At 43.4% G+C, this 24,382-nt stretch overlaps 2 protein-coding genes across 2 annotated transcripts in view; both read left to right on the plus strand.

Moving 5' to 3' along the window:
* LOC130572430 (deubiquitinase DESI2-like) overlaps positions 1 to 22,131 on the plus strand; it is a 54,395-nt gene extending 32,264 nt beyond the window's left edge. Inside the window, exons 3-5 of the mRNA XM_057364129.1 lie at positions 1,430 to 1,523; positions 2,509 to 2,650; positions 19,083 to 22,131. Coding sequence (XP_057220112.1) covers positions 1,430 to 1,523; positions 2,509 to 2,650; positions 19,083 to 19,325 — 479 coding nt within the window. The 3' untranslated portion in view covers positions 19,326 to 22,131. The remainder of the gene's footprint in view (positions 1 to 1,429; positions 1,524 to 2,508; positions 2,651 to 19,082) is intronic.
* Positions 22,132 to 24,069: 1,938 nt separating this feature from the next.
* LOC130573992 (cytochrome c oxidase assembly protein COX16 homolog, mitochondrial) overlaps positions 24,070 to 24,382 on the plus strand; it is a 49,621-nt gene continuing 49,308 nt past the window's right edge. The window contains exon 1 of the mRNA XM_057366900.1: positions 24,070 to 24,150. Within this exon, the coding sequence (XP_057222883.1) occupies positions 24,091 to 24,150 (60 nt within the window). The 5' untranslated portion in view covers positions 24,070 to 24,090. The remainder of the gene's footprint in view (positions 24,151 to 24,382) is intronic.

The raw sequence follows: 24,382 nt of genomic DNA on the forward strand, positions 1-24,382 counted from the left end.
TGGTTTTTTTCTTTTTTTTTGTTTTTTTGGTTTTTTTTTGGTTTGGTTTTGTTTTGTTTTGTTTTGTTTTAAAAATTTGTTTATTTATTTTAGAGTCCATTGTGGAGTCTAGAAGAAACTCCAGTGCAGTTCTGTCATGAACCATGTAGTCCTTATTCAGCATGTAACTGCAGCTTGTATTAGCTTGTGCAGGTGTGAAGCAGGATGGCAGACAGGAGGAGCAATGCTGGAAAGCCACTCTGGAGTGAAGGAGGGGGAGAGAGAGTGGGAGAAATGAGGGAGAGKGAAGAGAGGTGGATCAAGTGTTAAGACGTGCATGTGTGTTTAGTGCTAATTCCCTGTGAGGATAAATCCATTTTCCAGTAATTCTTTGTAAATGCGTGTGGTCTAGAAATCTTGGAATCAGAGTTTTTGGATTCTGGAAACTGTTCATTTGAAACAGCAGAGTTACAGAGGAAGGAAAATGGCTGTAAGACTTTTGAAATTGTCTGGATGGGGTTGAAGGTGATTAGGGCCTACCATTGTTAAAAGTGTAGTCAAGGGATCTGGGAAAACATCTGTAGCRCAGGGAAGGGTGTATGAGCATCACAGACTGTGTTTCCTTTTCAGCATTAAATTGGAATGACTTGGCTACTCACTCATGGTATTTTTAGCCAGTGCCACACAGTAGCCAGAACCCCTGTGGTGTCATTTCCATCTTGAGCACAGAGGTTTCCACAGGCCCTGTGAGATGGCCTGTGTGACACCGTGAGGATCACAGGCTGTGCTCCACAGGCCATGCGAGGTGGCCTGTGTGACACCGTGAGGATCACAGGCTGTGCTCCMCAGGCCATGCGAGGTGGCCTGTGTGACACCGTGAGGATCACAGGCTGTGCTCCACAGRCCATGCGAGGTGGCCTGTGTGACACCGTGAGGATCACAGGCTGTGCTCCMCAGRCCATGCGAGGTGGCCTGTGTGACATGCAGGGACCCCCTGGCCTGACCTGGTGCTGAGGCAGAGGAGTACAATCAGCCCGGCTTCCTGCAAATACTTTCACTCACTGCCTGTAAATCCCTCTGGAAGATTTGATTTCTCCCTACTCTGGAAATTACTTCTTCCAACTCAGTAGCACCTGGCAGTCTCTTATAGCTTATCCAGATGCCTTCAGAACTTTCCATCGAGAGGAAGCCACCTGGATGGGGACAGAGACGGAGAATTTTCCTGGTGCTGTGGGAAAGCAGCAGAGTTAGCATGGAGGGAGGCTGTGAGGGCATCCTCAGTCCAATAGGTAACCAGGCAGGGAAAGCAGCTTTCAGAGTCTGGCTGGAGCAGATTTTGGCAACAGCCCAGCCCCTGGTGCTGACGTTGAGCCATGCAGACAGCTGCCATAGACCTTTTCCTGACATGGCGTTCATTCAATTACTCACAGTCTGTTTCTTTCCTTGTCAGAGTTTGCCTATGGAGGGCATCCCTACCCTTTCAGTGGGATTTTCGAGATCACACCTGGCAGTGCGGTAGAACTTGGCGAGACCTTTAAATTCAAGTAAGGGCCCTTTTGTACATCTTCCCCTCTGCCCCTSGTAGCCATCTGTGTAGGGGGACCAGGGAAGTCCTGTCCTCTGGGTCCTTCTTTCTCTCTCCTCAAAGTGCCATCACTGCCATCCTTTACATGATTCTGATTCAAAGGTAGCCCTGCAGGGATTTTGGAGGTGGATAAAAAGAGTGTGTACACCAAACAGAGAACAGTGATGAGCTGTGTTTGTCAGGGATTAAAAGTACACTTAMAAATGAGTGCAATTCTCTCCTCTCGTTTTATTCATCTTCTGTGCTCCCAGTTTCACAGAGCCAGGAGAAAAAAAGAAAACTTCTCTTTTTATGAGTACCCCCTATTTGTGGATACTGCACAGAGTATCTGAAGTCATCTCATGTGTTTATTGCTGATCTGTTACAAGGGAAAGAATGGCTGCTGGAGGAGTCTGAGAGGATGCTACATTCTTGTGCTGTTCAAGATGCTCAGACTGTGTGACTGTGGGTCAAGGAAATGTCCATGGCATGGGGGCTTGACCTTCCCAGTCTGCCAGTTTATATTGAGGGTCATTTTAGAGCAAGTTCTACTGAGTGAATATTGGGAGAAGCAACAGTTTTCTGCGTAAAGTTTTCAGTCTGCTCCTTCCTGGCCCACCCCATGGGCACCCTCTCAATTGTGAAAAAAAAAGCACCTCCTCTGTTGTAAAGGAAATTTCTGTTGTGGGATGATGGGCAGAGTGGGAGCAGATCCCCAGAGCTGAGACTTCCCTGGTGGTGAGCAAGAAGATCCCATGGCTGTTGCCTGTGTGGTGACTTGTGGAAAAGCTGGGGATATTACCGTGCTAATCTGTTGCTGAGTCCCTAAAAGCCTCATACATGTCCATAATGTTTTAAGCTTGTCCTTCTTGCCAATGTCTGACCATTTCCTTCTCCCTTGCTATGTATCACACTTTTCACTGTATCTTTCCATCTTTCCTGTTGTATGTTTTGTTTTTAACTAGAGAATCCATTGCCTTGGGCACCACAGACTTCACAGAAGAGGATGTGGATAAGATTATGGAAGAGCTGGGCAAGGAATACAAAGGAAACGCGTACCACTTGATGCACAAGAACTGTAATCACTTTTCTTCTGCTCTGGCCGAGGTGGGCACAAATGGGGTTTATTTATATATTTTTTTACTGCTTCAGGTCTGTAGTAATGCTCACAGAAAGGGATCTGGGGTCAACACATCCTGCCAGGTCAGAGTCCATAGCCAAATATCCTGTCTCTGCCCTAATTATTTTGGAAGCCCTTTGCTGTTGAAAGGGATGGGATCGGGAGGTTAGAGATGTGGCAGGTTTATTGCATGTTTGGTCTAATTGTGTGGGAAATTAGGAGTGCTTGTAATTTGGTTCTCTGAACAGGCTCTGAGCAGGAATTGAAAGGACCGACCTGGTTAGCATGCAAATGTGCATCATTAAAAAAACCCAAAACATAAACAACCCTATATGATCTGCAAAGGCATAAAAATGGTTTACAGTATTCAGAGAGTGGGTCTTCTTTTCCTTTATTTAATGTGCACCATCCAAAAYCTATTAAAAAAGAGAATTATAGATGTCTTTGGTGCTTATGCATTTCCRTGTTCTCAAAACCACCGTGAATATTAACAGAGCTGTTATTTCTCYTTAGAGACAACTGAAGCACAGAGAAACACACTTTTATTCCAGATATCTGCTGATTTGGGGTATCTGATTTTTGATTCCCAAAGATCTGATAATTTTGGGGGGAAATTGCCTTCCTCCTCACCCCCCAGATGAGATGTTTAAAGTGTGTTTCAGTAAAGGTCTGTGTATTCAGCCTTTGTGTAAAATCTGATTTCCAGATCTTGACCCACTGTCAGAAAAAGATGGGAAAAGCACAAAATGGAAGTGACCTTCCATAAAAACTGTTTCTGTGCTTCCCATAGTTGCTTTATGGCTAACTCAAGGAGAGAATATAATTTGCTGTGATAGGCTATGACTGCTATAACAGTGAAACTTAAATTTCTTCCTCTGAAATCCCMAACCTAATTAATTCTACATCTCTTGACTTTCTTCATCATATGGAGCAAGGGTTTTATGCCMACAACCTCTTTTGCCCCAAGTATCCATTTACCCCCAAACAAGCGCATCACAGATCCCAAGTGGGATGTGTGGAAAAACTACTACATGATTTTGTAAAAAAACCTAGTGAATCTGAGAAGCAGCTACTAATTTACAAGGGACCTGTTTAGGCTCTTAGGAACACCAATTCTCTRTTGGTTCCTTATTAATCCTTGTTAATTATATATAGAATCCTTTCTGTAAATGTTAGCAATTCAAAACAAAGGAATTTAATTGGTACAAACAGAGAATGAAGTTTCAAGCAGTACAGTGAACAAATCAATGTTAGCCACACTACTAATTTGGAATCCAATAATCAGATTACTAAAAGAGAAAATAGGAACTTTAAAAATTATGAAGTAAACCCAGGAGAAAGCTGTGGGATTATTAGGAAGAGATAAAAAAAATCCTTTACTGGCAGCAGTGAAATAAAGTCATTGCTAACTATGTAAAATGTTTGTCTTGTCTCCCAGCCATAAGCTGAAAACCATTCTTCCTTGATTTTATCACTACATATCAGTGTATCCCTCACTGCYCTTTCCTTGTCCAGCCTTGACCTTGTCCAGGTCAAGTAAGAGATCTTATAAAAAACTAGTAGTGTATTTTAAATTTTGTTTTCAATGTGCATTCAGTGAGCATCTTTATATAGAGTGGAATTTAGGRTTAAGTTTCCCTGCAAGAGCTTTCATGGTGGATTCATGGTGATCATTCATTGCCCCGTAACCTGTCTAGATAATAAAGCAAGAGTCTGAATGGCTAGTTCTGACACTTCTGCTCCCAGGAGCAGAATTTACTTGGGATTTACGTCAGTTTAAATAAACCCTTCATAGGCAAGCAGGATTTTTTGTTGCTTTTGCTTTTCACATATGCCTGTGTTTATCAACTCTCTCTAAAGCATTACAAATGCAAACCCCGAGGAGCTGGACAGCAGGCCTAGGAGCAGAATGTCCTGGATGGTCTCTAGCATGGGGATACAGAAAATGGGAGCTGAAATTCTTATAAAAATAGCTGGTGGTAAGAGAGTAAGCAAAGTATCAGCCATTCAATGTGCCTCAGTCAGCACCATGAGGAAATATGTGTGGCTGCCTTACAATAGGTATCTCCWTCCATTCTGGAAAATACAGTAATTTTGGCAATTTGGAGTTGGGTGGGAAGCAGCATAGCTTATTCTTGGGATACTTCTGATTTTTTGGAGGAAGACTGCTTTAAATCTGTGGAGACAGAACCTGCTTGAAATGAAAGCAATGAAAGTTTCTCTTTTCTACATCTGAGTGCTTTCTTTACAGCCCAAGTGATTTTTTTTCTCTTCTTGCTGTAGTTCCCTTTAAATCTAAACAAACCAAAAATCACCCCATTGGGAAGCTCCAGTCCCTTCCACATAGAGGAATAAGATGCCTCTTCACAGTGCGCAGAACTTACTGGCTTTGTGATGACTGGCTCACAGGACTGTGTAGATATGTGTCACCATATAGAACAGAAAAAATAAATTATATTTGTGCCCAAAATCAATTCTGAGATGAGTCTCTTTAGTATTTGTATTGCTCTTTCCTTCAGACTCTTCRTCTGTGAAGGAGTAATAATAACAATAATAATAACAACAACCTCTATGACGAGAACAACAACAACAATATTTAGTACCTATTTATGAATACTCATGTTACGTGACAGTTAAAGACATTAAACTGGAAAAATTATTCAAAGAATTAAAAGAAAAGATGGAGAAAATTTGTTCAACAGAATGAAGCACTGGAACTGGGATTAAATTCCACCCACCAAAAAAAAAAAAAAAAAAAAAAAAAAAAAAAAAAAAAAAAAAAAAAAAAAAAAAAAAAAAAAAAAAAAAAAGAGCCAAGGATTTTCTGTGTAAATTCTTGATTTCTCTGTTGCTGTAGCTCATCTGAAAGGTGATGCTATAGTACCACAATGCCCTTTCACCCCAGAGGGCTTGGGGTGGAGGAGGATTTTTAAGGATGAAGGAGGAAATAACCAGCACTGCTCCCAACAGCCCTTTAGGCTTTTCTGCTCACAGCCATAAACCATTGTGCACAGTAAAAGAGATGGTTGTTCTGAGCCTCCTGGRTAATTCCAGGCAGGTCACATCTCCGTGCTGTGCTGAGCTATCCCCTTCCTTGGCATAGTGGGTTATTTGCTCCTTCAAAAAGGGYTCTGAAATCTTTTGATGACAGCTCTCTCATCTGCCAGAGTTATCTGCGTTTTGGCTTGTAGTGTTCTGTTTCAGGATGTGAAACCAGAGGCAGGGCTTCATAGGCGAGTGGTGGTGTCTGAGTCACTGTGTGTTTACACAGACCTGTCTGGCAGGCCTCGAGGTTTGGTTGCAGACCCCGTGCCAGGGAGCTGTCTTCAGTCATCCTAATTTCCTCACCTGGCTGTGGAATTGCTAATTAGTATCCATTCAGGGGCATGGGCTGGGAGGATAATACCATCTGGTCATACAGATTGAGGGCAAAGGCAGCCATGTGTGCCGCTGTCTGGGGTCACAGTTCYGCAGAGAGAAGGAAAAGGAGGTGTAAGATTGACTCTCCTTCCCGGATCAGCTTCCTCAGGATGGTGCTGTGAGACAACAGTCACAGATCCAGGACTTGTAGGACAGGTTCCTCATCCTCAGAACGACTGCTGAAACCAGACTTTATTTTCAGACTTTTTTGTTTTCTYTTCCTTTACCTGTGTTTTCTCAACAAATAAAACATCCATTCAAAAATCTTCCATCTACATCTGTTTCAGAAACAWTTTTCTGCCAAGTCCCCATTTCATACAATGATGCCTTAGGTCCCACCATGATAACTGGTAGCTTAGTCCTTAAGAGTTACCTGCAGGCTGACTGTTGATAGTTAGGGTATGTTGGAACCTAGGATTGTGACTTGGACTTGGCCATGCCTCTTGAAAAATCCCTGGACTATAAGAAGTCCAGCACAGACAGCTAAGCTGTAATGAGCTACTGGGCCTGCTTTGATCTGCTATGTATCTCTGAAAAAACTCACTTTGCAGTGCAATTGCATCCTCATTTTTGTGCCACTGTGGCAYTGAGTCTCTTCCTAGATCCATTCATCTCTTCTGAGTCTTCTGAATTTCCTGCCCACATCACTTGTAAGCTGCAAGGGGCTTCCTTTGTTACTCTCTCATTGCCACTTAGCTCTGAATTTTCATTGCTCCCTACTGCAGACTGTCACGCATATTTAACTTGCTCAAGACTTAGTTCTCTCCCTGCTTTGCCAGTTCCCTATGGACTTTAAATGAGCAGCTATTGGAACAAAGAGGCATGACTTGGTCTACTCACAAAGCAGCTTTTCTGGAAAGATAAAAAAAGATGTTGCAGTTTCAGCTGCAGCAGTTCAGACTTCATCTTATGAATGCCATTTTATGGCAGTCTTTTCAGTAAGTGAACATGCTGCATGATCAGGAGTCTCTTCCTGTGGATTCTTCTTCATCAGGAACTTTTGGTTATTCAAGAAGCAAAGAACTACCAGAAAGCATAGGTTTCTGCACAGCATTTTAATAAAAAGCAGGCATAATTTCCTGATGGATAATCATAAGGAAGAAATCTGATGTACTCCATGTGTAGTTGCCCAGCTTCAATATAAGGTCTCTGTATGCACATCACTTAATATCCCTTTGCAGCCCCCCTTTACCCTCACCATCTGTGTCAGTGTGAGAGGACTTTGATTTAAGCAGTGAAAATGTAGCCAAGGTTGCCTCAGCCACTTGATTCCYGCAACACAATGTCATGATACCTATATTTATAAACCATGTAAGCAAATTGTTTGTGGGTTAAAAYGAAGAAGTCCATCAACTGGGATTAGCAATTTGCCTATAAGAAGCTTATTCCTTTCATGTTGCTTATGCTGACAGGCCCCAAAGTCAAGGAGTGCCTGTACCACACCTTCTGAAGAAACTGTCCAAGAGGATGGGCAATCCTTTTAGAGGACTTTTGCTTGCAATTCATGCAAACAAAAATCAGTGAAGTCATCATCATCATATCCCAAACTTCCTGTCCTGTTYTGAGTTTAGGTACCATTGTGTGTTTTAGTATCCCAGTGGGGTTTCATTCTGATGAAGTTRTGCATGTGTGGGGAATTCAGTTAGGATTATGTCAAGATTAGAAAAATCTTCTGTTTGATCATCTTTTTAAAGTTACTTTGTTCCTAAAAATCCCCTTCAATCCTCCCCAATGTATACTTATAGCAATAGGTTCAAAGGGCTCTTCAAGTAATTGCAAAATATTTATGTTCTTTATGAGTTGTCTTGGGTGATRAAAAAGGCTATTTAAACTCTGCCAGATGGTAAAAAATATTGGCTTTTGAACGCTAGAAAAGCATTTTAAAACAAAAAAAGARAGGCTAAAATAACTAGTTCTTTCCATATTGTGAACTGTTGAATTTCTTGATTCTTTTAGAACATGGAGATAGAAAAAGGACAGAGGTTACAAATAGCTCTAAAGAATACTTAAAGGCWGGGAAAAACCAAACTCAAAAAAATTCCTGTACTCTAAATTCCCCTGCAAGGACGTGAAAGTCTTGGGCCCTATCCTTGCTACTGCTTTGCAGAAGCCCTTGTTATTGCAGCAGTGGGCCACAAGGAAATGAGGTGCCAGGAAAGACTTGTAGTTATGTGCTTTGTCACCAAGACTGTTCTTTGGGTATAAGTGAGAGTAGGAGCATGCAGACACAGGGAATTGTGAAACTGCTGTCAGAAGGCTCTTTCCAGTGSAAAATCATGGCTGATGATTTCACTGCAAGGCTGTAATACAATTTGGGCTTGTGGAAGGCAGACATTGGGTGAGGCAAAAGCATACTTGGCACAGATTGTACTTCCAAACACACGTCAAGGTGAAAGGTTCACTGACAGGGTTCATTTTTGGGCACATGAGAATATGAGCCCTCCTGATGGGTGGGCATAAAGTGAGTRCACACTGCCTGAGGACAGCTTCTTCACAGGACATAGCAGCAACCAGAGGATCAGAGTGAGGATGGAGGGTTACTACTTTGAGGTTCTTCTCCAGTCTGGTGCTATTCCTCAGTGTTGAGTGTAAGGATCACACGTGTCACTGGATCTTAAAGACTCCGAAAAAGCTTTTGCTGCTTAGCCCATTCACAAACAGAAGACAACTCATTCCACTTCTCAACAGCAATTTTCTCTGCTTCCCARGTTTTCTGAATAAGCTGTGGAGCTCTGCTCTTACCAGAGTGATGACAGTTGCTACAGCACATCTCAGAAAAGGACAAACCGCCATGGGAAGGGAGAAAAACACCTCTGAATCAGCACATAACTGGAACATGAGTGAAATGACTCAAGGAAACCACCCCTTCTCCTTTCATTAATGTGCTTACTGCCAAGCAACTATCCCTATTTAAGGAAACTCTCTAGCACCTTGCTATAGGGCATACAGCACATAATTATCAAAGATGGGYGGCTTCTGAGCACTAGGGAAGGCAGCCCCTATTGGTCCCCAACAGCCTCACTAGTGGGGGGAAAGCAGTGAAATCAGTGGGTTTTGTGGGGCCTTTTGATAACATTGATTCTTATTATAATTAGGAAATTAWTTGAGAGGCAGTGGTTTGATCTGCCTTAAAAATTGTTGATGCTGGAGCTTTACCTGCGTATCGCATCTTTCCTTCATCTTCTTGAAAGAGGAATGATCTCTTTTTTATTTATACGAGTAATTTTTCTTAAGTACTGGAAAAGATCAAACCCTCTGTATACCCTGAGAAACACCTGGTCTGGTATGAATTCCCTCAGAGTCTGTGAAAGCAGAATCTTGCTACATCACTGAGAGATGATGAAGCACAGTTAAAAATCCTTATTTGCTTCCCAAATTATYTCATCTTTCTCTTATACCCAGAGAAGCCTATTAGAAAAAGATCGCACCCAGCTGTGAAGTTAGTGTCCACATTTGATCATCCTTAAGAAGGCTTTTTAAGGTCATTTCAATTTCAGGAATTGAAAACAAATTGGCATCTCAATATCCAGCTTCCTTTTGTATACTTACTGATCCTTTTCACYTCTTTATTGCTTTAAATATTAAAGGTTTTGTTTCCTTATTGCTCAGCATTTCTTAATCCAAATGATTGGATCTGGGGCACAGGGCTCAAAGATGTCATCTGGTAAATGGATAAAATTTGAACTAATTATTAGAGTTGAACTAGGATTTTTGGAGTAAATCAGTTATTCAAAAGCAGAACCTTTTGGAAGGATCTGATAGTTTTAATAAAACTATTGCTAGGATGTTTTATTGGTTCCAATGGAACTTCTGGCTGATGAGACATACTCACTGAAAAGTAACTGAAAGACATGAGCTTGCTGAGGTTCAGCAGAGCAAGTTGGACTAAGGATTTATTAATGTTTTGTCCTATATTTCAGCAAAAGTTCTCCTGAATATCAGCCATAAGATGTTCTGAAGCAGGGAATCCCTCAGCCTCTCCTGTGGGAACTCTTCTACCTTAATCATTTACAGAAACACATTTTGGCAGGAAAAGAGAGAGGCCTAYGTCAGAATTTTTGTCCTTGTTTTAGAAGCTCATTTGGAAATTGTAGAATTTTCAGAAGTTTGTAGAGAGAGAAAATTATTTTGGAGAACTGGTGATCTTGTTGGACTGAARTGGCCATGGAAAATACATCTGGAGGTTAACAAAGTGAGCTGGGCCTATTCTTTGTTGACAAAGGAGGGAAAGAGAGTCTTCTAAGCATTTGAGGTGGCTAAGGTCAGCCTTGGGAAATTTTTTAGCATCCTAGATGAGGTTGGCTCCGAGAGGGCAGGGATTATGGACTCTGTCACAATCAAATATTTTGCAGCCAGAGTCCTAGAGCTGCAGCACTGTAATGCTCAGCCTGGGAGGTAAACAGCTTCCAGTCTCCTGAAGTCRCCAGGATTCTCTCAAATCAGCCTAAAAGGATGGTCTCCAGGAAATACCCCAAAGACTGACAGATGGAGTTTGCACGGTGGATCCTGATGCTTACAKAGGATTGCAGCAGGCATCTGGCATACCCATTATTGACACCATAGGGATATTATTAAACCTACATGCCAGATGGAAATGCTTGGTAAAACCACACTTCTGAATCTCCTTGAGAGGCAGGGGATGATCTTGGTGCAGTCAAGTTTGCTTGCAGGCGGATCACTGAGTCTAGGACGGGTGCTAGGGCATCTTTACCCCTTCCTTTGTATTCCTTTACCCCTTCCTACCTTGTAGGTAGAGATGTGTCCTATTGATAATAGCAGAGAGAGGCATTGTCATTGCCTGTCAGTGTGATAGCAGGAAATACACATCTCTTGTGACTGCAGTGCAGTAGAAGATAAGTTTGTGATTGGCTGTACAGCTCTGTCTGGTGTATACATCCCTGATGGTGTGGCTCTCCCAGTTGTCCTTTGTCAATGTGGTAGGAGTTTTGGTAGAACAGAGGGATTGTATTTTACTGGTAGAGGGTGTGGAGCTGGCTAAAGTGACRGGAGATGGTAGTCAGGACGTATTATTTTCTCTCTGAATATTTACCTGTCCTTTTTCAGCCACAGCAAAATTGACAGCATATAACAAACCTACATCAGAATCATACTTTCTTCTTGCAGATTCTCTGAAATAAGGCAGGTTTGCTTTACCAAGGATCAAATGAGGGCAGTTTTTTAATCATCATTAATGATTCAAGAATAAAGTTTTTCAGGTCCATCCCCAGGCACATGTGATTTTTTTATCATCAAGTTATTAAAATCTAGGAAATTCTCCTTAGCCTGAAAGCTATCACAGAGAAAGGATTAAATACCAGAGAAGGGAGGTTCAGGTGGCATTTGWGTCACAGTCAAAAGCAGCAGAAGCTTTTATAAACCAATCTTTAGCAAATCCTACATAGACAAGTAATACAGATGTCTTCCTTAGTCAACAATTGCTTTTCAGTTGCCTCTGTTGCAGAGGAGGTAGGTGTTTTGTTGAGTGCAATTCTGTTAATGGCAGGGGAGACAATGCTCCCAACAGACATAAAAGACAGAAGGAAATTAAGAAACAAACAAATAAACAGCCACAGGACATGAAAAAAACATTAGGAAAGCTTTATTTCCTGTGCCTGAGCCAGTCCTCAGTGAAGCTGATGGAAAGACTTGCTTCATTGCAGCAGTCTTTGAATGTTGTTAGCTCCATGGAGAACAGGCTGTGTTTGTTTTCTGGTTTTTAGCTGCCACATATGTTTAAAAGGAGTTTTTTTATGAAGATGCCCTGCACACATAAATTTATCCTCATGGTTTCAGATGGATGTGATTTTTCCTTCTGCTCCTGCCTGTATGCATGCACAATTTTGACTGCATGCAGTTAATGAACTGTATTGCATTCTTGATGTGGTATTTCTGCAGCAGTAAAGTCACATTTCTAGGTGTAGTTTGTGTATAAGTTGAAATTTATTAAGCCTTTGGGAATTCRTTAGAAGGAAGACTTTTATAAAAATATATTTTTTTCCCACTCTTCAACTCTCTRGCCTTTCTATCCTAAATAGCCTAACAAAAATTATTACTGGGATAACTTTTTATATGCACTTTTCAGGTCTCAGTCCATCTTCTTTATCTATCTACTTGTGCAGGGAATAATATGGCAGGCAAGTAATTTGAAACAGACATCAACCCCCACTAAAGGGCAAGTTTTTAGCACATTATTTCAGTTTTTTGAAAAAGGGCTGATTTTGCCACAGTGTATACCTCTGCAGCTATTTTAGGTTTTCCCTATAATGTGATCTATATAACAAAAAAAAAAAAAATTTAAAAAAAAAATTAAAAGTGAAGATATTTGATGAGGAAATTTAACAAAAGAAAAATATCTTGAGCTCTTTGAGGCTGGTGCAAATGTGATGGCTTTATCCACCTATTTTATTTTATCTGCTTTTAGCATTTGTCTTACCAAACTGAAACCCCTATTTCCTGATCTTTTATAAAAGAGCATAATGTCTTGGAACTGAGTTAGTTCACGCTGTCTGGGGAGTTCATGCCTAATCACACCAGCATGGAACCTTTGAGTCTGTGTGTGTGAGCAAACGCCTGAGAACAGCGCCTCCTTTCCACAAATGAAGATGGCAAAAAATATCCCTGTCCTTTTCACCACTGCCTAATGATAAATGTGTGTGAGGAGTGCAGTGGATTGCTTGAATACATTGACAGGCTTTTGAGAGTGGAACCTTTTGCTTAGGAGTCCTGCCAACACTGCCAGACAGAAGGTCTTTCCCCATTCCTCTGAGTTCTTGTATTCTCCCTTCTCATTGATCTCCATCTGCAGCAAGCTGTTTCTCACTATTGCTAGGAAACAAGGTTTAAGACWGAAGCACAAGATTTTTCTGGTTAGCTATGCAGGAAAAATAGATGCTCCTAATGTCTGTCCCTCTATGCATRTGTGTTGGCCTGGTCATGATTAGCATGTCCAAAACACTTGAAAGGATGACCTTGTTAAGCAACAGCTGTTCTCAGCCACTGGTCTTGAAACAGCATCTGCTAGGAGAAGGCAATTCCTCTTCATGCCATCATGATAATAGGAATGAATTGCAGYTGTTCATTCATTTGGTGGGAGATTCTTTATTTCAAATGCCTTTAACAAGCCCAGACCTAATTATACTTAGTTTTCCCCAAATGGTCATCCATTATGAGACCACTTGCTACCTACCCTATCACCCTGCAGCTGTTGGCTGTACTTGTAAGTGCTTGTTAGAATGACCTTCATGCTCAAGAGGGCATTGCCATGCTCCAGAAGCTGGAGCAGTGCTGTGAGTGCTGAGGTGCTGTGAGCACTGAGGTGCTATGGACCAGCTGTCTCGTTTGACCCAGAGCTACCAACCCCATCATCTCTGCATGCAGGCTGCTGCAGAANCCCAAATGGTCATCCATTATGAGACCACTTGCTACCTACCCTATCACCCTGCAGCTGTTGGCTGTACTTGTAAGTGCTTGTTAGAATGATCTTCATGCTCAAGAGGGCATTGCCATGCTCCAGTGTTGGTATGTGACTAATCTGTGATGCCACTCAGAGTTCAACTGTGAATGGGGTTCAACAAAATGTTACATTTGCAGCCCCTGTGTGTCTCCACTGCTGGCCTGGCCGGTGAAGCTGAAGCAGTGTTGTGAGTGTTGAGGTGCTGTGAGCACTGAGGTGCTATGGACCAGCTGTCTCRTTTGACCCAGAGCTACCAACCCCATCATCTCTGCATGCAGGCTGCTGCAGAAAGGCAGCTCTGCCCTTCTACCACACTCCCACAGAGGTGACTGACACGCTTCCAACTAGCACCATAAGGGGAGTAAGACTGTGGGTATTAGTCCCTTCTTTCAATGCTTTCCTTTTTTCCTCACTCCTGGCTAATCTCTGACAGACAGTGCAGACACTATCTGTACTTTACCACACCCACGGTCCTGGAGAAGACCCATAGGAGTTGCAGTGCCCTGCACATAGCAGAACAAAAAGGGATAACATAGGAGAGAGGGGGCATTTCAGGCAGTTGCTTAAAATAATTTAAAATTCCTTTGACTTGGCTGCTACCTTCCTGCCTTTGACTCGGGTTGCTGCCTCCCAGAACACAGCCTCATTACAGARCTCATTTATCCTCATCTACAGTTTCTTAGCTGTACCCTTCCCTCTGTAAATCACAGGCCATTCCTGTCTCTGCTGAATGTGTGCTGCATGCAGCCTCACAGCCCAGCGCTACCTCATCTCTTCTGTTGAGCTCCACAGGCTAGTTAAATTCCTCACAGTAGGAACTGTGATTTTTACACAGTAAGTATGCTATAAATCTGTTTCAAGCAGTTGATCCTAACATGCCAACTCCACCAAGGTGAGGCTGTACCTTCAGGTGTGTTGTGAAGGTGGTGTATATGTGTATCMCTTTCAGAAATGTTGTTTTCAGTGCACACATTATGTGCAGAAGCTGATGAGCGGTGCAGAGCTGTAGGTGTGTTGCTTGTTGATGCACTCAAACTCCCTTAGCTGTGCCAGAATTGGGCAGTTATGCTACCAGGTTCATTTTTGCTAGGTGGCAAAAAACATGTCCCTGTGCATTGGGTTAGCAGTTCATTCTGGATGTGWMARAGAACTACATAGATTGAATTGCCATTTTCTCTTGCTGTAAATGTATTTTGGCTGCTCTAGCACAGCCTGCAGGCCTTTCCTGGGCAGATCTAATGGCCTTATTCTGAAATTCTGATAAGCATAACCTATGCTGTATTGTGTGGGCCTTGTAGGAGCCAGGCTATACAAACACTGTAATGATTTCCCTTGAGCTCTAAAGCCTTTGCTCTTAAATTGCTCTGAGGTGTGGGTCAGACTCCTCAGGTGCCAATAAAAACCCTCTGCATTCTCTAAGACACACCAATGGGAATACTGTGCAGTAGCTCAAATGGATACATGTCCCAGGTGGATGCCACCTCATCTTTTGCAAGGCTGCTAAGTGGAAGAGGCAGTGGGTGGTTCAGCAGATGCTCAGTTCTGAATGCTCCAAGCCTCAGTTTGAAGACAAGAATTGAAGTAATTAGCTTGTATGGTTTGAGGAATGTTACGTTGCCTCTGCTCATCTTATTTTCATGGATTGGAGCACTACATGGTRCCTCTGGGAGGGCTCACTTTAAAAAGATGCCCTCAGTGCCTTGAGTTATACTTCTGTGCATGGCTTGAATTGCCCCAATTGCATCATCCAGCACAGCACAGAACCTATTACATTTGAGAGCTTTCTCTTAGGATCTACAACTGATCAGCCTTTCTCTTTATTATGAAAGGGGCTCAGCCCGTTAGACTGTCTCAGATAATGTCTAGCATATGACCATAGACCCAAAGCCCTCTCAAAATGCAGCACATTGACAACATTTTCTAGAAGGCAAGAGACTCAGCATCTTCCATTGCTGAATGGCATTTCAGCCCATGCTTCCCAGCTGCTAGGCTGCTCCCCTGCCTGCTACAAAGCTTTGCAGGGAAGTGTTGAAGACTTGCCCAGCAGGGACATATAGCTCCTGGGACACTTAGGGGAGGCGAGAGAGTGCAGGGCAGTTTGTACATTTTAACCAGTGACTGTTTAGTGCAAAATGATACAGCTTAAGATGCTTGGAGGATGTCTTTGCATCCCAAATTAATTGTTTCTCAATGAGTTGAAATCCTGATGTGGATTTGACAGTTGCCTAGAAAAAGTACCCAACCAGTCAGGGCCCATTTCTCCTGTCCATTTGGCTTCAGCCATGGATGTCTGAATGGCATTTTCTAATTGACTCTGCAGGTGCCAGCTGGGTCATTCACAGTTCTTACGCAAAGTCCCCAGAAGAAGCTGCAGCTCTGGGAGACTTGGCTTTCTGTCAGCAGGTGCCGCTCAGTGGAAGCTGCAAGTACATGCAGCCTTCGCCCAAGTGCCTGAAGYGAGAAGCGGTCTCAGGCAACCAGAAGTTGTGCTTGCTGCAATTTGTGACCTGACACAGTTTATTATTTATTTACATCTCCTGTCAGAGTTAGTACATGACCTAGCACAGAGAAGTTCATCCCCTTCAAAAGAGAGAACTCCACTTGTTTGGCAAGGAAGAAAAAACCTCATGTGAAATCTTAAACTCTAGAAACATCTGAAAAAGGAAACAATGGGTGGTAACAACATTCTGTGAGTTTATCGTTCCAGTGAGTGGTTTTTAGTGGAGAATTTCTCKGAAAAGCAGCAGTAGGTAGATTTTTCTGTGACTTCATATGCAGTTGGAAAACACCCACTTCATCTTGCTTGTGCTGTTTTATTAAAACTCAATTGGCTTAACCCCATGGCAGCCAGGTTTATTTGATGTTTCTCCATTAGCTAGGCACTGCTGGATGCTCCAGTACAATATGCTTTATGGCAAGGAGTRAAAAATACAGAAGCAGACTGTAGTGTTGGTAGCATTCCCTGCCATTGCCCTTTTGCTACTATTGAACATTGGGTTCTGCTGTGGAATAGTAATGAGGCTACACCGAYAAGAGGTGACATGACAAGCAAGACTGAGGTAAGGGAAACCACTTTGACTTCATCATTATCCTCCACAAACTGCCCTTTGTTGCTTGATGGCCTGATGCCCACACATGTTCATTCTTTTYCTGGCTCTTCCTTGCCTTATTGATTCATTCCCATAAAAAAAAGGCAGACGTTTCAGCATTGCTTCCACATTGGGAAGTGCTATTTCAGTTGCTAGGGAATCTGCTTAAACCCAACTCTTAAAAACAGTATTTCYATTTCAGGCCATCTTACCTTATGCTGTTCTGTTGTTTCAGCTAATTTTCCAAAGAATTATACTCTATTTTAGTTGTTCTATTAATATCTGTGAGGAAGTCTTTATTAAAACTTTAAACAGCTTGAGAACTTAACTCACATGCAGGCATACATCACAAGGAGCCTAAACTGAGAAATTTTCTATACTGGCAATACGTTGCCTAAGTTCCTGAAGAGGAAGAAAGAGGAATGCTGCAAARTCTGCAATTTGTGACTTTGACTCAGGTCAAAGTAGTGTAGTGTAGGTCAAAATGTTTGAGTAGAACACATGGAATACAATTTTAAACTTCAACAGTATCGTGAAAATTGTCTGRTATGTCTGGTGAGAAAATCAAATGGATCAGCAAATTTTCTGTGAATGAGTCTTAAGCATATATGGAGAGGTTATCCACTTATAGATTCAGGCAATAGCCGTAGCAGYGGAAACAAGGGAATCTGGATGGAGATAAAAAATTAATAATTGTCCGCAGGTTAAAAATTTTAAAAATACAGATTCATATAGCTGTGTCTCAGGTTAAGTGGAATGTAGCATTGGTAAGAACTGAAATAAAAGTCCTTGGAGTGTATTAGGTAAAGAACAGTCTATGCTTGCAAGTAATTTTAGCAGCTAAATGGCTCTGCTCATTCTCTGATACCTAATGATAATGTCTCCAATTTCACACATTGATTTTTAAACAATGCGTGTAAAAATAAAGTGAGTTCCATAGTCAAAATGGCACAGTCACAGGTTTGCTGCCTTCTCCACACCTCATTAGAAACTYCACACTGCTGGAGCAAGCTAATTCCCTTATGCTCAAGGTGACTGTTGGTAGGGGCCTAGAGTGTTCTGCCCAGGCCATACACATGAAGTACCAGCTGCTCATCAGCCACAACAGCTGTAAATGGCACAGCCCATACTCTAGAAAACATTTCATTGTCCCTGAAAACTCCTTGAAACCTCTAAGCCCTACATTTCCCTTGCCAATAACAGACTTCTCACCAAATAATCTCCTTAGTGGACTCCAGAAAAACACTTCTTCAGTTTTCGCAGTACTTAGTATTATATTAAGTGCAGTTTTAGTCAGAAAAAGGGTGAGAGGAAGAGCAGAGGAATTTAGTGTTGGTGAAAGGTACAGTATGGACAACCCTGGAACCACTAATTCATGCAAATTGTGGGACAAGGTCTGCAGGGTGGAGTTTCCTCTCTGTCTCTCTTGCTCCATGCAAACAGCACAGGGGGGGAAGGAGAATTCAGGTATTACARTTACTGAACCTCCTGCAGACTTTAGGTATACTGGTGTAGGGCCCTATATACAGGCAGAATATTTGCGAAAGACGGGCTCTTGAGGCATGTCTGCTGATCAGTTCCTCATGTCTCTTCTGTTACCAGTAAGGGATACAGTAAAGTATAAAGGGAAACATTCTTTATGGGGTCTAAGCCAGRTACAGCTACTAAAATCTGGCACTTGTATGTCTGTGTGGTAAATTGCTACAGAAGAAAAGGTCTGCAGTATGCAGCAAGTTATTTCATTGTGCTGAATTTGATATTACCTTGGAAAACAATATCTGTGCTTGCAGAGTGTAATCCAAATCAGTGCCAGGAGCATCTATGATTTAACAGGGCTTCTAAGAACCTAGGCTGGGGTGGTTTTTTTGTTGCTCTTTTTCCCCATATTAGGAAGTACCATATGAGGAGAAATCAAAGGGTGGTATGGTAGGAGAGGAAGAGGATCCCCAGATAGTGTACTGTGACTCTTCACTGCATCAGCACAAGGAAGAAAAGGGAGCAACAAAAACAGCTTCTCAGACATCCCCATCTACTTAGKCATGCTTGTCTTCTGGGCTCTTCAATGTCTGGCCAGCAACAGCCTAAATATTTTTCCAAACTTTCTGAGTTACTTGAAAAAGGAATGTCATTATCTCSGTTGAAAGGCCCCAGCAAGCCTGTCTTTCTACCCATGAGCTGCCTGGAGAACAGTCACCAAAGCATGGATGGCTGTGAAGTGTTTTTCCTGGTCTATGTAATGGTGTTGACAATGGCTACRGCTGGCAGGGCTCCCTGTGCATGTCAGGCAGCTGTGTGGACATCGACAGTTACAGCTGTTTCTGACTGCACGAGATGCTCTTTTCTGTTCTGAGCAAMAGGGAATTTGCCTTGTTGAGGTGGTGGTGTGGATGGGGATGGCATTGCCTCTATACATGTTTTGGTACTATTAACCATGCTCCTTTTTGGTTTACTTCACAGATATTATGTGGGAAAGAGATTCCCCGCTGGGTGAACCGCCTGGCCTACTTCAGCTCATGCATCCCCTTCCTCCAGAGCTGCCTGCCCAAGGAATGGCTGACTCCAGCAGCCCTGCAGAGCCACATCAGCCTTGGTCTCCACAAGGAGGAACAAGGGGACACAACGGATGAGGAGTCCCCCTCCACCTCTGCAGCCCCCTCAGCCTCAGGCACATCACGAACCTGTAGACATACCCGAGTCTAAACTGCCCAGTTTGCCCCCAAATAACATCCTGCTCTCTTGATTTGTTATTTCTCACACTCTTTTGCACACATTGGTGTGTTTCTTCAACAGACAACACAGGAGAGAGAAGATGCTTTCTACTTCTGTCCCTTTTCCAAGGACTGCCACTACCACTGCTTGGCAAAATGACTGTGAACCCCAACGCAGAACTGAGGACTATGGTGACTAAACTGGATTCTCCTCCCAGGGCCTCCATGATCCTTGGTCTATGGAGAAATGCTGACTCTCTCAGACATGAGAGCATGCATGTGGGCAGAGTGCACATACTGTGATGTTCCTTCTCTGGAACTGTTTTATCTTTTTATCTCTCCCTCTACCCATGTAAACCCAGCAGTCTATTTTGGCTGGGTTTTCCCTTCCTCAATGACAAATCACCTGCCCACACCCAGTGAAGGAACCAGAGCCAGAACTCAACCTTTTCGTCTCTTAGACCAGCAACAAACTCCACTCAGATTCATCCTGTTTGTAATTATCAGGTTTCTAAYTCATATGAAGGACAAATGAAAGGTGCTCCTGTTCTACAACCACTGGTTTTCAGTACTCAAATTTAAGAGCTCCAATGACTGTCCTGCTCTTGAAAATAATAACAAAGAACCTAGAAAATGAATGTGTTACTATGGCTTTTCTTTGGGGTCAAAAAGAGGATGGGGCTGTGGTAATTAGAGGCAACTACTAAGTAGATTCAGAGATGACTCTTGACCATATTGGTGCTTTTTGGCACAGACCCCTCTCAGTTCTCCTAATTCTAGGTAGTGTTCTTGGTTTCCTTTTCTCCCACAGATTCCCTGGGGAATCTCTCTCCTAGCTGACATTTGCTGGCTGTATTTGGGGAAATAGCCTTCCTGAGGACAAGGAAGAAGAGAGTGAATCTGTTTGGAAGGTCAGTATTTTCTTCAGATTTTCTTCCTGCACTCATGGACATAAAGCACGGCTTCAGAGTCATCCTTCCCTGACCTATTCTTGAGCCACCCAAGAAGGTAAAAAACAAATGGTGAACCCCAAGAATGTCAACCTGCTCCTTTCTCCTCCCTTTTTGGAGGTGGAGGGGGAAACTTGGGGCCACATTTGGAAAGCACAGATGACCCTTCCAATGCACGGACCACTGTGGTGTCTTCCATTGTGTGCACTATTTCACGGGAATGAAAAATGAGCACAGCTGGCTCACTGGCCTCTCCAAGCTGGCTCCTGATAAGAATCTGGTTCTTGGGTGTATTTATGCTAATTCTGATAGCTGATGAGAAAGCACAGGATGAGGAAAGGACAAGTTCGCTAACACTTCCACTCAATTACCTCACTAAGAATTCTTGTCAAAAGGTGTAGAAAAGAATCAAAGGGGAAATCCAGGTCCCCACTCTCCCTCGCAACTTCTCTTAGCTACACAAAGGAGGATGAAAAAGGAACAGGCAGTGTGTTGAGAGGGAGCTGCCATTTTAGAAATGCTGTTCTCAGCAGCTACTACCAAGACAGGACTTCCACCCTGCACCCAGAGAGAACTACAAGCCCTTAAGATGGTGGTTGTTTCCTTTTTTTGGTCGCAAATACATGCTAAGTCCAACCAGCTGTTTCTCTAGCTCAGGTGTCCAGGAGTGTGTGCTTTCAGGGCTGAAGGTCTCTGTTAYGATATACATCATATCTGTACAAACAGCATTTAATGGTTTATATGTACATGCCCTCAGTGAAACAGGAGGCTCTGGAGAGACCTATTTGATGGAAATGTAAGCCACRGGATGGCCTCACTCCACTGCCTCCTGAAGTGAGGTGTATTTAGGCAGCAAAACTTTTACAACGTGCCTCTCATTTTCACCCTCTGTACAAACTGCTGCAAGTTCTCYACTGAACTAAAGTCATGTTCCTTATTAACCTTGGCTGCCCACAGACAATGCTGCATTGTGAGCAGTTCTGCAGCTCCTGGTAACCAGTCCAATACCTATATTGATTACACTGGCTTGTCCAGGGATGTTGGTAAGATTTSCATCCTGATCTCCATGCCACTGCCCATTGCCCATGTTACACAATGTACTGTTTCACTCTGTATTCCCCTGCTGTCCTGGTCATTGCAGCCTAAACCATTGCAGCATTACAAACTCCATTTGTCTGAAGTTCCCAGGGTTTCTGCCAATAGCCAGCAGCACATTATGTGCMGTGAATTTTAAAGGTCCTTCTCAGGAGGAAAGTGAGAAGAGACCTTCCCAGAGCTTTTGTCTAGGCCAGGGAAACTGTAGTGAGAGACATCTTGTTCCCATTGTTGTGACAAAAGCCAGCCWGCCATCACCCTTGTGTTTCTGCTCTGCACTTGACCTCCAGATAATGCATCATTTATCCRTCTAGGAGAAAATTAGGACTCCAGAGGCACATTTCACACAGAAAGCCCTCTCAACAACACTCCACGAAGTAAAAAAATGCTTAGCTGGCTATATGATAAYCTGGACAAGAAAACCACATTCAGCCTGCTTGGGGACATAAATATGTGCTTGAAGTATTTGGAACAACATTTGGGGCAAGCTGTGAATGTCATAAAACCCCCAAATGTTTGTTTACCCGCTTTTATGTTTGTCTGTCTTTTATGACAGTAGGGGTCACATCAAGGAGGCATCAAATCTCTGTTGTAAATCAATCTCAGAATATTTTGCAGTCTTCAAAACTGTTTCTCCCCATCCCTCTCTGTTCAAGGTGACCGATCAACCAACAATGACAACAACGAAACACTGTGGAAATAAAATATATATTGATGATGGCTTTACCTCTGTAATTTAACAGCATTTTAGATTATTAAACATGAAGATGTTTAAAAATCCTAATTTACTGTTCATCTCTGGCATAGCATGCTTGTTTTAGGCATTTTTATTATCCTTCCCATTATTACAAAATCATTGTTGCTATTACATAATTACATCATATTTGTATTTAGTTACTCATTTACTTTCTCTTGCTGCTCTCTCTGCAAAACACCATATGGAAAATTTTAGATACCAACAGCAGCTATCAATGAAAACAAAAGAACACCTCATGAATCTTAACAAGAGCACTCCATGGCAATGGAACAACTCTTAACCCTTCTGCCAGGACTTTTGGTGTCCTTTTAAAAGCTGGGATGAGAGGGCACCAATTCTGCACRTGGCCATCAGCAGCTGTGGGTTATGTCTTTAGCACTGACCTAGTAGTATTCAAGTGGGACAATAAGACTGGAGGTGAGTTTAGCCTAACACTGGAATATTGGAGGTACAAAACAAACTGTTTCTAGAGAAAGCATGAGAGGAGGGAGTAAGTAATAACTTCTTTCCTTAGCTAGTCTTTATAGTAGCAATTTCCTTTGTTTTTTTACATTGTTCTTACTGATTTCTTTTTGGTCAGTTGCCTTCCTCTCCTCAAGTCTGTGGTTTGAGGCCTGTTTTTCTCAAACTCTTTACAAAGTTTTAGAAGGGACAGTTGTGCTTTCAGAGGCCCTGGGTGAGCTGGTTTCCCGGCACTGAGCCTGTGGTCAATGATGAGTTCATTCCAGCCTCAGCACAGCACGGGGATGGACACAGATGTGTTCTCTTGCTCTCACTGCTACCAGCTGAGAGTTTGCATCTCTGAAATTCAGACCCATGTTGCCTTTGTTTTACTGAGGTACTCAAGAAGTAGTAATTTCCTGCTATGTTATTTTTTCTATTCTTCAGTTCTGTTTATTTGTCTCTAGACTGGTAAGACTCTGAGAACAAGTTAGTGGACCCTGGATTGCAATATTAGCTTATCTTCTTATTAAATGTGTTTGATTTTCTTCTCATTTTAGTTTGTATATATGTGYGGGCTTATTGACATGTTCAGAAAATACAGTACCTCCACCACTTCCCTGGCTAATGAAGAAGACCAAAGAAAAGGATCATCAGTGTTCTATTTCCAAATGTTCTAAAATTACTCTTTGTGTTGAGGCAGCAGGTGCCTTGTTCCACTTTGTCCCTGCCCTGCTTGCCATCAGCAATSACTTGGAAAATGCAAAGGCTGTGTAGTGACTCAGAAGCATGCAAAAGAGGATCTGACATTCTCCTATCTCCACTCTGCCATTGCCCCAGACTACCAGAACAAGGCAGAACCTCTAGCTACAGTARTATATAAAAACATTGCAGCCTGTGCTTAGAGAATAGGAGTTCATCTGTAATGGGTCAGTGCTTCACCATTGTGAGATTGTGTTTGTAGCTGAGAGGTGTTAGAGTGGATGGCATGGCACATTTAATTCCTAGCAGGCATGAAAGACAGTTGTCTCTAAATGCCAAAGTAAGGYTGTCCACTAGCGATGTTGCAGCCAGCTTCGTTTTAGAAGTTTTTTTTCGGTTCATTTTGACTGGGACAAGGGATAACAACTCAGAAAAACAGATGATCACAGATGGCTTTCCTTAGGAAATCAGGCTGTAGAATGAAAAGATACGGCTCTCGGCTAGGCCTTCTCAACTGCGTTCATCAACGAGCAGTGAAGGAAAGTGTGTGGGGGTGTGGGGAGGGGGCTGTGTGTGGGGGGGTGTGTGACTGTGGGGGTGAGTGTTGCGGGGCTGTGCGTGAGGGAAGCGGGCACAGCCGCGGCCTGCAGCTCTGCCGCCCCCGCCCGCCCGCGCCGCAGCGGAACCGCCGTCCCGGGGCGCGTTGCCGCGGCGGAGGGGCCGCTGAGGCGGCGGAGCACCGTCCCGCCGGAAGCGCCGGGGCTGGGCCGGGCCGGAGGGGCGGTGCCGGGGCCGCGGGGCGGGAGCGGGGCATGGAGAGGCTGCGGAGGCTGTGGAGGGGCCGCACCGTCACCTTCGGGGTGCCCCTGCTGGTGAGCGGCGCGGCGGGGCTGGCGCTGGCGGGCGGAGCTGCGCGGGCAGGGCAGGGCAGGGCAGGGCGGAGGCGGGGGCGGTTCGCGGGTGGGCGCTCGGCTGTCCCCACCTCAGCACGACCTGAGCGGGGCCGCGGGTGCCGGACAGGGGGCGGCGGGAGCCGTGTGCCCTCCCGGAGCCGTGTGCCCTCCCGGAGCCGTGTGCCCTCCCGGAGCCGTGTGCCCGCCCGGA

The sequence above is a fragment of the Malurus melanocephalus genome, unplaced genomic scaffold, assembly GCF_030028575.1.
Source record: "Malurus melanocephalus ecotype Western Australia unplaced genomic scaffold, MMel_1.1 scaffold_2, whole genome shotgun sequence".
Taxonomy (NCBI): Eukaryota; Metazoa; Chordata; class Aves; order Passeriformes; family Maluridae; genus Malurus; species Malurus melanocephalus.